Here is a 16,574-nt window from a genome sequence, read left to right as displayed (position 1 = left end):
CACACGGTGGATTTCGGGCAGAAAAAGATGGTGTGCATTTTCTGTGCACAGGCATATTCAAAATACCTGTCTTTTCAGATATGGTGGCGAAAAAGCATAGCAACCAATAGCTGTTGCATCTGAAAAACACTATCCATTGTGTGAGGCATAATAAAGATAATAAACTTGCTTGTGTAACTAGTAGGGTGCTAGGCACTTGTATAAACTAGTCTTTCAGCTCTGGTGTAGCAGTAAGACAGTGGTATGATGATTTTCTCTTGTTTCATATGTTACATAGTTAAATTGGGTTGAAAAAAGACAAAGTCCATCAAGTTCAACCCCTCCAAATGAAAACCCAGCATCCATACACACACCCCTCCCTACTTTTAATTAAACTTCTATTTACCCAGACCTATACTAACTATAGAGTTTAGTATCACAATAGCCTTTGATATTATGTCTGTCCAAAAAATCATCCAAGCCATTCTTAAAGGCATTAACTGAATCAGCCATCACAACATCACCCGGCAGTGCATTCCACAACCTCACTGTCCTGACTGTGAAGAACCCCCTACGTTGCTTCAAATGAAAGTTCTTTTCTTCTAGTCTAAAGGGGTGGCCTCTGGTACGGTGATCCACTTTATGGGTAAAAAGGTCCCCTGCCATTTGTCTATAATGTCCTCTAATGTACTTGTAAAGTGTAATCATGTCCCCTCGCAAGCGCCTTTTTTCCAGAGAAAACAACCCCAACCTTGACAGTCTACCCTCATAATTTAAGTCTTCCGTCCCTCTAACCAATTTAGTTGCACGTCTCTGCACTCTCTCCAGCTCATTTATATCCCTCTTAAGGACTGGAGTCCAAAACTGAACTGCATACTCCAGATGAGGCCTTACCAGAGACCTATAAAGAGGCATAATTATGTTTTCATCCCTTGAGTTAATGCCCTTTTTTATGCAAGTCAGAACTTTATTTACTTTAGTAGTCACAGAATGACACTGCCCAGAATTAGACAACGTGTTATCTACAAAGACCCCTAGATCCTTTTCATTTAAGGAAACTCCCAACACATTGCCATTTAGTGTATAACTTGCATTTATATTATTTTTGCCAAAGTGCCAAACCTTGCATTTATCAACGTTGAACCTCATTTTCCAGTTTGCTGCCCAGTTTTCCAGTTTAGACAGATCACTTTGCAAAGTGGCAGCATCCTGCATGGAACCTATAGTTCTGCACAATTTAGTATCATCTGCAAAAATAGAAACAGTACTTTCAATGCCCACCTCCAGGTCATTAATAAACAAGTTGAAAAGCAAGGGACCTAGTACAGAGCCCTGTGGTACTCCACTAACAACATTGGTCCAATTAGAAAATGTTCCATTTACCACCACTCTTTGTAGTCTATCTTTTAGCCAGTTCTCTATCCAGGTACAAATACTATGTTCCAGGCCAACATTCCTTAATTTAACCAGTAACCTTTTGTGTGGCACTGTATCAAATGCTTTAGCAAAGTCTAAGTAAATCACATCCACTGCCATCCCAGAATCGAGGTCTCTACTTACATTCTCGTAAAAAGAAATTAAGTTAGTCTGGCAAGATCTATTACGCATAAAACCATGCTGGCACAAACTCATAGTATTATGATTTGCTATGAAGTCCAGTATCTTATCCTTTATTAACCCTTCGAAAAGCTTTCCTAATACTGACGTCAGACTAACTGGCCTATAGTTTTGAGGCTGAGAACGGGATCCTTTTTTGAATAGAGGCACCACATTAGCAATTCGCCAGTCTCTCGGCATTATGCCAGATCTCAATGAATCCTGAAAAATTAAGTAAAGAGGTTTGGCAATCACAGAACTAAGCTCGCTAATTACCCTGGGATGAATACCATCAGGCGGTAGTTAGGCCTGTGGCACACGAGGCAACTTATCTGCTTATCTGCTTCTGCCTTCATGTGTCTGCCATCGATCCACAAGTGCATTATTGAAAGCATATGGAGGGTCCTCAGCATTTCGAGTTAAGGGTGACCCCATTGCTGCATGACACAGATGGGTGCTTTCCATTAGGGAGGAACTTCATGGTACGTTTTTGAGCCGACACGTCGGCATGCGACGAAACGCATAATTGTCGGCTTGCGACTGTCTGATAAATGTCGTTCTTACCTGCAATTTCTCTTTCACTTCCTGTATCTTCAGAACATCAGAAACGTTGCATGCGTTTCGCCGCATGGCGACATGTCGGCTTGAGACGCACTGTGGAGTTGCTCCCTTATTCAAAGTGATAACAGGTGAAGAGGGGCAGTTCATCCTCCACTGTTCTCAGACAAAAGACAAAATCTTATGCAAGAATTTTCTGACGTCTACTAGAACTAGAAACATTGGCAAATAAATTCTACCTGTGGTATAAGGTGGTACCCAATATGTAGTTCCTACTTCCCACGTGGCACTACTGGGAAATAAAAAATCTCTGGAGACCACCCTAAATGACTGGTCACTACCATCATTTTGCTAGGAATGAGAGGTGATACTGAACAACAAGCTGGCAAAGCCATGGCAGCCTGCAGTCTATGTTTTTGTTGTAGCTTGTTGCAGACTGTCCCTCTCCTATTGCCATCTAAATTTTGCCATTTCCATTGTTCTAGTAGTCGGATATGACGAACATTATGGGCTGTCAAATATAAAATGTATTTAAAATGTAATTTAAAGGAGAAGGAAAGGTTAAAACTAAGTAAGCCTTATCAGAAAGGTCCATCTAAATATACCAGTAAACCCCCAAAGTAGTGCTGCTCTGAGTCCCCTGTCAAAAGAAACACTGCATTTCTTTACTTCTATTGTGTACACATGGGCTTCTGTATCAGACTTCCTGCCTTCAGCTTAAACCTCATTGCCCTGGGCAAGAGCATGCTCAGTTTGCTCCTTTCCCCGCCCCCCACCCTTCTCTGCTGTAATCTGAGCCCAGAGCAGGGAGAGACTCAGGCAGGAAGTGATGTCACACCATGTTAATACTGCAGCTCCTATCCTAAACAAACAGAGAGTTTCTAGAGCTTTTTACTCAGGTATGGTAAAACATTCTACAGAATAAATATAGCATTCTAGCTTGCACTATTGCAGCTAATCTATTGGCAATAAAATGCCTCCATAGCTTTCCTTCTCCTTTAAAATTTAAAAAAAGACAGTTTTTTAAAAAAAAAAAATGTATTTCCAATCTTGGTTAAAATATTAAAATTTGATTGCAGTTGTTGAAAGGATGAACACCAAGGTTTCCGTTTCTTTGCTGCAAACAAAATACCTGTAATTCCCACATACCTTTCCTTGTTGTAGTTTGTAGGAATCACCGGCAGCCTGTAGTTGCTCACATTTCAGTCAGGAAACCCACTGGGTCCCCTCTAGTTCAGAGCCCCCTCTAGTAAAGCAACAGCGATCTCTAATGGCCCATTGATTTTCAAAAATGTCCACCTTCCCACAATATGTGAAATCTCTGACAAACCTCCATGTTACATACAACAATGAAAAGTCATGCTGATGGATACATATCTGTGACATATACTTCCAGTAGAAATAGTGGTACTGCAGGGGTCAGTTTTAACACATATTTTTCTGCCCTTTTTATAAGCACATGAAGGCAGTATGATTTTAAAAAGGTGTGTGGATTCTTCCCATAAGCAATGTTTGCAGTGTTTCTTTTTTGTTTTTTTTTTATACCATCAAACACACACTGGAAATAATATTGCTTGGGCTTCATGTTAACTTCATCCATGTCTTCTAGGCCAGGGATGTCACACAAGAGACCCTCCATCTTTAATGGGGATGTTCACCTTTGAATTAACTTTTAGTATGATGTAGATGTAGTAGTGACATTCTGAGACAAGTTATAATTGGTTTTAATTTTTTATTATTTGTGTTTTTTTAGTTAGTTAGCTTTTTATTCAGCAGCTCTCCAGTTTGCTGTTTCAGCAATCTGGTTGCTATGGTCCAAATTACTTTCACAACCATGTATTGATTGGAATAAGAGACTTGAATATGAATAGGAGAGGCTTAAATAGAAAGATGAGTAATAAAAAGTAACAATGACAATACATTTGTAGCCTTACAGAGCATTTGTTTTTTTCTGATGGGGTCGGTGACCTCCATTTGAAAGCTGGAAAGAGAAAGTTGGAAAAAGGCAAATAATTAAAAAAATAGACCAATTAAAATTGCTTAGAACTGCCCATTCAATAACATACTAAAAGTTAACATGAAGGTGAACCACCCCTTTTAGCACAGCTTTCATCATCATGAGCCAGCAGAGGTTAGTGGAAGTTGTAGTTTATATTTAGGTGGGGTGGCAAAAGTTTAAATTGTATACGTATTAGAAGTGCGTATAGCCAGATGGGTTTGATCCATACCAGCAGTGCACATGCACATCACCTTACAATGATTTAGGTGACAAGCAGAATTAGCATGTACAATAGGAGTGTCTGAAGTGCAGCTGAACTACAACACACAGAAGTCTTCTGTTAGCTGGGGATTCTGGGAGCTGTATTGCAACAGCAGTTGCTTTATAGAGGATGGTGGAATTTCATATCCCATCTAACCACTGTTGAACAATGTTCTGTCCTTTTCCTATAATACATAATGTAACATTGTTAAATGATCAAACTCTTTTAAAACTGAAAATGTTATTCTATTGTGCTGTTTGACTCTTTGTGCCATTCCAATAACACCCGCTGTTTGTTCTGTGTCCTAATATTGGCCAACCAGTGTTATCTGTTGGTAAGAGTAATCTTTGTTGTGCCTTATGATGACTGATGTCCTTGGTATATAGCATTTTTTTTGCTCACAGGCAATAAAAGTAATAATGATCATTATCTAAAGCCAAAGTGTATTTTATTTATTCTATTATTTGTCTTATTCAGCAAGCAGATGTGACAAAGTCATGCTCTTCTTGCAATTTTTTTTTTGATTTTGCAAAGATGGGAACTCTGTATATGTACTTCGTGAAGAAGTTCCTGGGTGCACTGAACCCAGGAACAGCTGGAACAGCTGCACCCTGGTCCAGAATTTTTCAAAACTAATGTGGTTGCAGGGTCAACAAACATTTAAAAATATTCACAAGAACCCACACTCCAATGCCATGAAAAGAATCACATTTCTTTTATTGTGTACATATTATATATCCAACACTTCGGCCCACCTTAGGGCCCTGAAAAAAATTATATATATAATGTCAGTACAGTGAGCGCACTCTTTCCGGATTTAAAGTATAGATGGTGGTGCATTGGTCAAGACTTCGTAATACATTTCAGTAAATGGACCCGCACTCCTTCATTTTGGTGAAATAAATCAATGTGCTTTATTCACAAATTCATCTCCAACGTTTTGGTCCTCTCTGGGACCGAAACGTTGGAGATGAATTTGTGAATAAAGCACATTGATTTATTTCACCAAAATGAAGGAGTGCGGGTCCATTTACAGAAAAAAAAAAAAAAAAATATATATATATATATATATATATATATATATATATATATATATAGAGCCAATGGAGGAGCCGGCACTCTCGTCAAACGGTTCAACATCGCCTGGGTGCAGTGTCCAAAATTATTGAAGTATTCATCACACAAAGAAGGTCCGCACTCTCAGGACTTAAATTGAAATAAAAATGTTTTATTAGCAAAACGACTAACGTTTCGGCCTCTCCGAGGCCTTTCTCAAAGTGACATAGGCAATACAAAAATGCATTATATACCTATATTGGCGGGAGAAAGAACTTAATTGGCTAACGTCATCATAAGCATCATCACTATGCGTCAAATTGTTAAATGACAAAACATTTCTATGTATTTATTAAAAACAAATCAAACAAAAATACATTTATATTAAAACCCCTTACTAGGCGAACCACACAGTTAAAATTAAAATCATGTATATTGTAACACTCTGTGATACACAGTCTAAAATGTTACTAATGTTACAAATACCTACATTTGAGTAAAGATCAAAGGTCTGTTTCAGTAACCCCACAATAACGATAACTAAATAGTAATCCATCTTTGCTGAGATGCAGGTGCAGTGGATAAGATATTCATAAGCGGTCTAATTTTCAATATAAAGAAATAAGGGATATATTATCTAATGTAACCTGCCTATTGATTTTGTCGTTAACCCGTCAGTGTAAAGCTAAGAATAGTTTGTAAACCCTCATTGTTAGAATCCCAAAAAGCCTGAAAGAAATTGTGCTACTAAAGAAAAAAGAATATTATTTACAGATAAAAGTGTTGCCCTGTTGGTGTCAATTAATGCCAGTTAATGCATAAAGTGATGAAGTAAGTGAAACCAGTGAGTGAAATATGCAAATAAAGAGTATCAAGCCATACATATTATACATCTTCAGATAGTTAGAGACTGGTGTATACGGTTCAAGCTGGAAAGATGCGATACATGTACTGCCGTTTTTTTTCCCGAGTAAGTTAAACATATTAACCTTTGCGATGAAGATTGCAAGCCTTCTACCTCTGATGCCCAGATGAACAGATTACTTGTTTATACTGACTTATATTTTTCGCTTACACGTAATATACTCTTCTTGGAACATTGACTTTCTATATATCACTCGATTTTTTAACTTTTTTAACTTTTTATTTTTTATTCTTTAAAATGCTTTAACTTTTCAGCTTCTTGCTTTTTTTGAGATGCACTTCAATTATATATATTATTTTTACTATTATATGTTTTATATTGGGACTTGTTTAACACTTAGATGGTTCAGGGAGTTTTTCAAGACAGGCTTGATACTCTTATATATATATATATATATATATTTTTTTTTTTTTTTTTTATATAAAATGAAAAGGGTCCCCATCCTTACTTTTTTGTGGGTGCACGGTTAATAGATGTATGTATGATCAATAGAGGAACCACCAGAACTTTATACATATTTGTGGTGAAAATTGCTTTTTTGCCAGCACCAAAAAATGTTGAGTACGTGCTACAATTTCTCCATGAGTTTTTTTTTTTTTACAATTTCACCATGCAGTCTTCTGTGATAGAAAACAAAATGCAAAGAAAATGACATAATTTTAATGTACCCCTTGCCTTCCACATCAACCAGTCATATCTGACCCCTCTCCTCTCTGTCCATATAAGAACATTTAAAGAACTTTTTTGTAAGAAATTGGCAACAAAGGAGCCCTTGACTGCAATGTATTCAGCTGAAATTTTGCTGATCACTACTCTGCTTTATTCCTAACCTCTATGTACTCTTAAACAGAATATTTCTCTTTATCAATTGCCCATCTTGCTTAGTGGTTGTATGCAGGAAGCATTACCAATGATGACTTTCACCTGGACCACCCAAAACAAGCACATCCCAGAAAAAATGGCTCCTATAGGAACTGCCATGTAAAGGATAGCAAATCACCTAAATGGGCACTTGCATAAATACATACAGTTAAGTCCATAAATATTTGGACAGACAACTGTTTTTTCTAATTTTGGTTCGGTACATTACCGCAATGAATTTTAAATGAAACAACTCGATGTGGTTGAACTGCAGACTTTAGTTCAGTGGGTTGAATAAAAAGATAAAAAATTGCGAATGTGAGGAACTAAAGCCTTTTTTTTTTTTTTTTTTTAAAACAATCACTTCATTTCAGGGGCTCAACAGTTATTGGACCATTGACTCAAAGGCTATTTCATGGGCCGGTGTGGGCAATTCCTTAAAGCAGATAAAAGCCCTGGAGTTGAATTGAGGGGGGGTGCTTGTATGTGGAAGATTTTGCTGTGAACAGACAACATGTGGTCAAAGGAGCTCTCCATGCAGGTGAAACAAGCCATCCTTAAGCTGCAAAAACAGAAAAAACCCATCCGATTGCTACAATATTAGGAGTGGCAAGATCTACGGTTTGGTTCATCTGGAGAAAGAAAGAAAGCACCGGTGAACTCCACAACGCAAAAAGACCTGGACGTCCACGGAAGACAACAGTGGTGGATGATTGCAGAATCATTTCCATGGTGAATAGAAACCCCTTCACAACAGCCAAACAAGTCAACAACACTCTCCAGGAGGAAGCGTGTCGATATCCAAGTCTACCATAAAGAGAAGACTGCATGAAAATAAATACAGAGGATGCACTGCAAGGTGCAAGCAACTCATAAGCATCAAGAATAGAAAAGATAGATTGGACTTTGCTAATAACATTCTTTGGACAGATGAAACCAAGATCAACCTCTACCAGTATGATGACAAGAAAATAGTATGGAGAAGGTGTAGAACAGCCCATGATCCAAAGCATACCACATCTCTATAAAACATGGAGGCAGTGTGATGGCTTGGGCGTGCATGGCTGCCAGTGGCACTGGGACACTAGTGTTTATCCATGATGTGACACAGGACAGAAGCAGCCAAATGAATTCTGTGATGTTCAGAGACACTGTCTGCTCAAATCCAGCTCAATGCAGTCAAATTGATTGGGAGGTGTTTCATAATGATCCAACACATACAGCCAAAGCAACTCAGGAGTTTATTAGAGCAAAGAAGTGGATTATTCTTGAATGGCCAAGTCAGTCACCTGATCTGAATCCAATTGAGCATGCATTTCACTTGTTGAAGACTAAACTTAAGACAGAAACACCCATAAACAAACAGCAACTGAAAGCCGCTGCAGTAAAGTCCTGGCAGAGCATTAAAAAGGAGGAAACCCAGAGGGGCAAAGTTACTTACCTTCGAAGTTGCAAGCCAGGTAAGCGTTAATTCGTCAAGCAAAGCAAAGTTACACTAGCGATGCCTAATTTGCATACGGCGCCAAGTTAAAGTACAATGGACGTATATGTAGCACCAAATACATTACACTACACAAGCCTGGGAAAGCTCCATAAAATAAAATAGAGTTGTTATTTTGCCCTATACATGTGCCCAGTGTATAGTTTAGGTGCCATATGTTAGGAAATGTAGGGGAGAAGGAGGGTACCCCAAAAAAAGTTTACGATCTTTTTCAGCTGATCACCCTTAAAAAAGTAAGACGCCAGCATTTTTTGGGACTTAGAAAAAAAATTCAACTTTTTTTGAAGCAAGTCCTATCTACTCTATTGCACTTCGCCTGGTCTGAGGTGGCGAAGGCAAGTCTGGTGCAAGAGGTAACATTCAGTAAAATGCGCAAGCTAGTGAATTCGCGTAGTTACGTCCCTTCACCATAGCGCAACTTTGCCTGGCGTAAGGTACTAAGTAGTGCTAGAGTAGGTCCACTTCGCTAGTGAATTCACACCAGCGCCCGTTAGTAAATCGGCAAAGTAAACAAAATGACATCACGAAAAGAAAGTTCCTGAAAAGTATTTATATTGTTCATTTTGATTATTCATTCCTTTATTGGCGGGGGCGTGATTTCCAGTGTAAAGGAATTAATTGATTGGCAGCATTCAGTAAGTGCAGCTCAGTGGAAGAAAAAAGTGGAAAGTGGTTTATTCAAGTGGAAAAGTAAGAGGTAAACTGGGTTGTGAGGTTTACAGATATTAAGTATTTCTTCAGAGAGGCTTCTGATTTTAGGGCAATCCCAGAAAATATGGAATAATGAGACCACCATCTCCTTGCAGTGTCAGCACAAGTCTGAGGCAGTTCACCATAACTTTTTAATGTGTAGTACCACGTTGGTAATACAGGTATGAGACCTGCTATCCAGGATGCTCGGGGACCTGGGGATTTCTGGATAAGGGGTCTTTCCGTAAATTTGAATTTCCATATTTTGTCTACTAAAAAAATTCTCAAACATTAAATAAACCCAATAGAAATATTTTTAATCTAATAAGGCTTAATTATATCTTAGTTGAGATCAAGTACAAGGTATTGTTTAGTTATTACAGAGAAAAAGGAAATAATTTGTAAGTATTTGAATTATTTTGATAGAAATGGAGTTTATAGGAGACAACCTTCCTTTAATTCGCAGCTTTCTGGGTAAAGGATCATATGTTTGTAATTTGTTTCTTTTGTTCTGCAGTAGCAAGAACTCTTCATTAAGTTCAGGGTCAATTGGCCTGCCTGTACCTCACCACTTTCAAATTCTAGGTCTTTACTCCATGCCTGAATGTATTGCAATCAAGCGATTTCTGGGTTTGTGTGTAGAGTTTCTTTTATATAACAGAGAGCGAACATGAGGGGGTTGTTCTTTAGAGCAGATGGACTCAAAGGGGGTTACAAAAAGTCCTCTCAAACTGTAGAAATGCTAGACCTGAAAGAATACAAGATGGTCTGTCTGGGTGAAAAGGGTAGAGGGGTGGGTAGGTTGTCTTGTAGTAGCCACTTGCCAAATTGATTTACCGATCTCCTTGGAAAAACTAGATGTCCCATATTTTCAGTGTACCAGTAAGAACAGGGTGATCCTCTTAAATTGTACTTGTCTATGGATTGTCTATGGATTGTATGAGACCAGGGCAGATATATGAATAACGTGCTATTTCTTGGTATCGGTGTGATGGAGCCAATCTACTATTCTGTTTAGAATGGCATGATAATCTTTTCAAGGTCCTTGTCCCTTGTCAGTATCACAAGTTTAATCCACGGGTGTATTGTCATTCCAGACAAACCTCCTGATAACTCAAGTTGTGAGTTTGAGAAAATAGTTTGAAGGGATCTGCAGTGGTAAAGCTTGAAACACATAGGGGCAAATTCACTAAGATTCGAAGTTGCGACAGGCGCAACTTTGCCGCACTTCGCCAGGCGTATTTTCGCCAGCCGCTCCGCAAATTCACTAAAATCCGAAGTTGCGCACAGGGGTAGCGTAAGTTTGCGAAGTTGCGCTAGCGTTAATTCGCCAAGCGAAGCGAAGTTTCGCTAGCGATGGTTCATTTTGCATACGGCGCCAAATTCAAATTTCAATGGAGGAATACGTATCAGCACTACAAATGCCTAGAAACCTTCAAAACATCAAATAAAAATTTTATTTTGCCCTACACATGTGCCCACTGTATAGGTAAGTTGCCATGAGTCAGGAACAGCCCAGCGACAAATCTCCTCTTCTTCGGGCGCAACTTATCTCCCCAAACTGCCTCTCACTGGCTAGAATGTAAAAAGCAGGAGGGATGGCAATCGGTGCGCTTCGTTTTCGAAGTCGGAGATAAATTGCCCTGAAGAGGCGATTTTTCACCGGGCGACTAAATCTCCCCGAATCTGATCGTGTGTCTCTGCCCTAAAAGTTTGTATCAGCAACAGTGATGATCCAGGTTTCAAAGAGGTTCGTAGGGCTCACCATTTTCAATTTTGCTGGACGTGTCCGTGACACTCCACATGCTCAGTGCTTGCTCTGGGCAGCTGTATAGAAGCGAAGCTTCGATCTCCAACCACCTGTGTGGTAGAAACCTTATTCAGCTTCGTTCTTAACTCACAAGCTGGTGAGTGCATGGGAATACTATGAGCTAGGGAACTCTGCACATATCACTTGCTTATGGCAGAGCACATCTAGTTGCTGCCTATGGTATGTTTAAAGGAGAAGTAAAGCCTAAAGAAGTAGGCTAGAAATGTTGTATATTATGTTCTGAGCTTCTGTACCAACCCAAGGCAACCTCAGCCCTTTAGCAGTAAAAGATCTGTGTCTCCAAAGATGACCCATTAGTCCCCTCTTGTACATGCTCTGTGCTGCTGTCACTTTACTGAGCTTTAGCAGCCCACTAACAATATACAGTACACATAGAATATAAATGTCACAGTATAGGCTGATTAGTAATTAATACAGATAATTACTACATGCAGAACAGAAACCAGTGCAATCAGTGCATCAGAATTTAATAATCAGCCCCTGTAGCATCATTTATATTACAGGCCAACCTCATTTTGTGCTTGATAATTTGTGACGACCCCTAAGCTTAGCTTCTCAACAGCTGCTCAGAGCCCACTGAGCATGTGGAGTGTTACAGACACTTTTCCAAGATGGTGACCCCTGTGACAAGTTTGAAGTCCTGGATCATTGCTGCTATTGACAAGCTGAAACTTTAGGCTGATGCAATAAGTTCAGTATATAAAATGGCATTTTTAGCCACATTAATTTTTAGGGTTTTAGTTCTCCTTTAAGGACCTTTTAACGTAACATTTAAAACTAAATCATTTTATATGGTGTGTTAATAGTGTTTAATTTTGTCTAAAATAAATCCAGTTTCTTGTTTATATCATGCTGCCACCTGTCAGTTGAACCTTTAAATGGGACAAAACCAGTTTCTTCTCTTCACACGGCCAAATATATTAATAAGCGAATCATCAGGTGATGAACGAATGTTGCCTCCTTCGTCTCATATGTTTTTCATTGCAAAATGATTTCAAATTCTTTTTCTGTGGTGAAGAAGTCTTGCTTCTCTTGTTGTCCCCTCAGATTATTCCTGCTTCCACACTTGACTTTGATGGCTGGGAATTTCTAAAAGTAGTTTATGGCTAACTGGACCTTTATTGCGCGCATATAACGCAGCTGATCTCATGTTACAGTCCATTAGTCCTAAGTCTACAATCAAATCTAATCCGCGCGAAAACTCCACAGAGTGATACTGCAATTGTATAATCTGTTTTGTATAACAAAAAACACAGAGTAATAGATTTAGAATTATATATTCTAGTAGAAGCCAGAATGTTCCGGCAATTACAGGCTATTGTGACATCATCAATTACATCACAATACCCTATTATGACATCATCAATTACATCACAATACCCCTATTATGACATCATCAATTACATCACAATAGGTTAGTATATCAGACTATTGTGACATCATCATTTGGCTGAATCCCTATTATGACATCATCTGTGACAGTTATGCAGTGTTAAGGATTCACAGACACCTGTCATTATTGTCTAAGCTTACGTTGAGAGTGGAAGCACGTTTGTGCCAAGCTCTTGCGTAAATTTAGAAAATGAAAAATTTAATTTAAATAATAATGAAATACATATTAATATTGAAAAAGAAAAGAAACCAGTTATATTAACGAAGAAAATGAAAAGAAATCAGCCAAAGACTAGTAAGTAACTTTTTAGAGATAGAATGATAGATAAATGATAATAGAACCAGTAGTAGATACACATATGATTGAAATCATCCCAATGATTGCCTTTTATTGAATATAATGATGGCTGTACAGATCCTCTTGTTAGCTGTAAATGTGGGAGAGTCTATTGCCATTTACATAGTTATATTTTTAGAAATGTAATGTTATAATTCATAGGATTTTAGCGCATGTCTATATTGGGCATTATATAACAGTAGCTTTTTTATGTAACAGTGTAACAGTGTTTCCTGGATTTGATAGAAATGTTCTCTGTATTCCAAATTGTAGTTGTAGCAGTAGTGATGTTAGTAATATTTATTTATATTTAGTTATTGGGGTTTTCAGCAACCAAATGCAAATAATTTGAATATTTTTGTAGTCACAAGTTCTGATGAGCAGAAAGACCCTTTTAATCTCCTGTATCAATCAGTATTTAACCTGTATGTAAGATATATACACCCATGCATTATACAGCGTTGGGGAATTGTTTGGTTTTATAAATGGGTCTTACTAACAGACTCCAGCAAGCAATGATAATTGTACTTAATGAGTTGATTTCTGTCCTTTCAGCATTGGAACGGATCTTGGCTAAAATGCTCCCTACGTTGCTTTTCCGGTTTTTCTTCAGCAACAGTAATGAATATTATCAAGTGAAGTATTTCCTTGGAGCAATTGTTGGATTGTGCATCGGAAGCGGTAAGAAAAAAGTGAAAAAATGAAGTGTGTGTGAGAGATTGATACAATGAGAGTATGGCATATAATAGGGGTAAGGTGTACGTTATCCAGTCTAATACCTTTTTCTCTTTCTCTAGCACTTTACTTTTTGCTGGTTTATCCATTAACCACCTTGAATGACCAGATCAAAGTCTGCATATTTATTGTTAATAATGGTGAGTATACACTTCTTTCACTGTTATCACTATTTATTTGTTATTTTATTGTCTGTAAGTATATTCCTGTAATTTTTTTCCTGTTATGGGCCCTGTATATTTATGTGATAGCAAGTTATGGCCCTTGTTGTACTTATAGGCTGAACCTAATGCATCTCCCCCTGTTGCTCTTTTCTCAGCTATATTTTCCTTCGGATGGGCAATGTCCACTAATTTCCGCTGCTCGACATTGATGATACTCCTGCTTATCCTGTGCGAAAGTACAGGTGCCCTAACAACTACAGTTGCTATCAAAGCAATCACTGATGGTATGTACTGGCTAGTCATTCTACTTACTCCGTATTTGTTCTTTACAATGTACTAAACCCTTTTCTCTTTTTAGGCCCTGTTCCTAATATGATGAAAAATATAGAACTACTTGTAATGAGCTTTGAGTGTACAGGAGAGATGACCCTTAACCACACAAAGATGATGTACACATCAATGATGGAACCTATAAAGAGGATATTTGGTCAATTGACGGTAATGAAATTGATATTTTTTAGCAAAAAATGGTGGGACCCACAATTATGATAATTAATGACAAATCTTTATATGCATTTTTGTAAATGCTGCAAGATTGTTATTATAGGCTTAACTGTATAGCTCAATACCTTATAGGCCTGGGATTAAAAACCCTTTCACATTTGCACCTGTTCTTTACAAAGTGCACTTAATGCTTTGAGACCTTGAGTGGTACAATCCTGTCATGTTAGATCAATGTGTATTGTTCTCTCAGTAATAATTTCATGGTCACCAGTTTGTGTATCAAATGCTGTAACTATGGGGCACTTTTGACATAGAGGGAAAATAGACCTCCCAGTTCACCCGAGGGGACTCACAACCTCTTCTGTTGACTTGAATTTTTATGGCACGTTTATCAACAGGTGAAAAAAGAGTTCTGTCTATCTTCACTCTTTGATAAACAATTCCTAAAAATCCTATACAAGTAAGTGAAGTGGAGTTTCACACTTGCAAACTGTATTGAGCTCTACTTTCACTATTTCATATATATATATATATATATATATATATATATATATATATATATATATATATATATATATATATGCCCCTACATATTGCTGAAATTAACGGTAAAGAGAATAAATCAGAGAACAACTGGCAATAGTGGTTATAAGCACCCCTCAGCTATATTATCTGTATGAAAAATGTCTCTTTTTCTTTTTATAGAAAAGGTCATCGAATTTAACAAAGGACACCAAAGAAATAACTGATGATTTCCGTGAGGTAGAAGAAGAAGTTGAAAGCACTGAGGGATACGACAATGTGAGAGAGAAAGAACTGATAAGGGAAGAAATCGAGAGAAACAAAACGTTACTAATGAATACTCAGAAGAAATTTAGCATGAAGACTTTCCTGCGCTGTGAACGTAAGTTACCAAGTACACCCACTTTCATCTCACTGCATTTCGTTTTCCCAAATACTTTATGGGCTGAAAATATATCACTATTTTCTCAAACCGATGGCCACATGCAGGGACGGAACTAGGGGTAGGCAGAGTAGGCATGTGCCTAGGGCCCAAAGCTGGGAGGGTGGCAGTCACGTACCTGCTCTGTCGCCTACCCCATGCTGTCCACTCTCTCCCCGTCTTTTTGCGCATCCGCCTAGGGCCCCGGGCCGCTCTGGCCCAGCTCTGGCCACATGCGCTTTGATACCCCATGGATCAGGTAAAACTTGGTGTAGGGGTAGCAGAACTGGTACCCCGTGTGCCCTTGTTCTGCCTGGAGCTGGAATTCTACACAGTGGAGTCTCAGCATTCCTAAGCATTAAAGTTCCTTAATTTTTTCATGATATTTATGTGTATGTAGAGAATTATGCACATCCTATATACTAGATACCCGAATAATTGTGAGATGCAGGGTAACATGTAGGCTTTGGTGACAGCTCCATTACACAAATTAATGATCCATTTTCTTTTCTAACAGATCTCTTTGAAATGGGCATAGGGAAGTGCCATGAATGGTTTGATCAGAAATATGATGAATGCATGGAGACAATATGGTTACCTGTTCTCAATCATGCATTGTGCTGGCCAATGAAATTGAAATTTGTCTGCGGCGCTTTAAATTGTAAGTATCTTTAAACAAAATGTGACACTTGTAACCAACAGTAGAAATTTAATTTGGCATTTTCACCATATATAGTTATTTAGTGACAGGGGGGTTACTACTGAACAGCGTTATCTGTAGTGTTAAGCAAAAAAAAATTTTTTTTAAAAATAAGCAAAATTGTCTAATATATAATAAAATAATAAAAAGATAAATTTCAAAGTTGGTTTGATTTGGCCCATCTATATCATAATTTAACATGTAATATAAAGGTAATTTTCCCCTAAATCCAACAAGAAATGTCTTGACAGTAGTGGGAGGGAAGTATTTGTAGTTGTTTATTGACTTGCTGCTTTTATTTCTAGGGTTCCTGCCATTGTGCAAGAAGCACATCCGCATTGACCCTTTGTTTGGAGAACTCTATGATAATATCAGTGGGGCCATTGACACATTCAAGCAAAATGTCACTATAGATGTTCAAATTACGGTAAGTTTCGCAAAATATGCCTCATCGGAGACTCTCTCCATTGCTGATAGGATCCTGTTTGTTATTTGGGTGCCAATCAATCGGTGCTTTTAAAATATTTCCTTTATTTGCTAT

General features: G+C 38.1%; 2 protein-coding genes across 3 annotated transcripts in view; one reads left to right on the top strand and one right to left on the bottom strand.

Annotated features, from left to right (window-relative positions):
• LOC121394554 (basic leucine zipper and W2 domain-containing protein 2-like) overlaps nt 1-16,574 on the bottom strand; it is a 337,450-nt gene that overhangs the window by 185,233 nt on the left and 135,643 nt on the right. The window lies entirely within an intron of this gene.
• LOC121394549 (E3 ubiquitin-protein ligase DCST1-like) overlaps nt 13,187-16,574 on the top strand; it is an 11,175-nt gene continuing 7,787 nt past the window's right edge. The window contains exons 1-7 of the mRNA XM_041565938.1: nt 13,187-13,668; nt 13,785-13,862; nt 14,042-14,170; nt 14,245-14,384; nt 15,096-15,294; nt 15,851-15,994; nt 16,339-16,460. Of these exons, the coding sequence (XP_041421872.1) occupies nt 13,473-13,668; nt 13,785-13,862; nt 14,042-14,170; nt 14,245-14,384; nt 15,096-15,294; nt 15,851-15,994; nt 16,339-16,460 (1,008 nt within the window). The 5' untranslated portion in view covers nt 13,187-13,472. The remainder of the gene's footprint in view (nt 13,669-13,784; nt 13,863-14,041; nt 14,171-14,244; nt 14,385-15,095; nt 15,295-15,850; nt 15,995-16,338; nt 16,461-16,574) is intronic.

Source organism: Xenopus laevis, chromosome 6L (assembly GCF_017654675.1).
Source record: "Xenopus laevis strain J_2021 chromosome 6L, Xenopus_laevis_v10.1, whole genome shotgun sequence".
NCBI classification, from domain to species: Eukaryota; Metazoa; Chordata; class Amphibia; order Anura; family Pipidae; genus Xenopus; species Xenopus laevis.
Note: the sequence above shows the minus strand (reverse complement) of the source record. Positions and strands in the feature narration are given on the sequence as shown.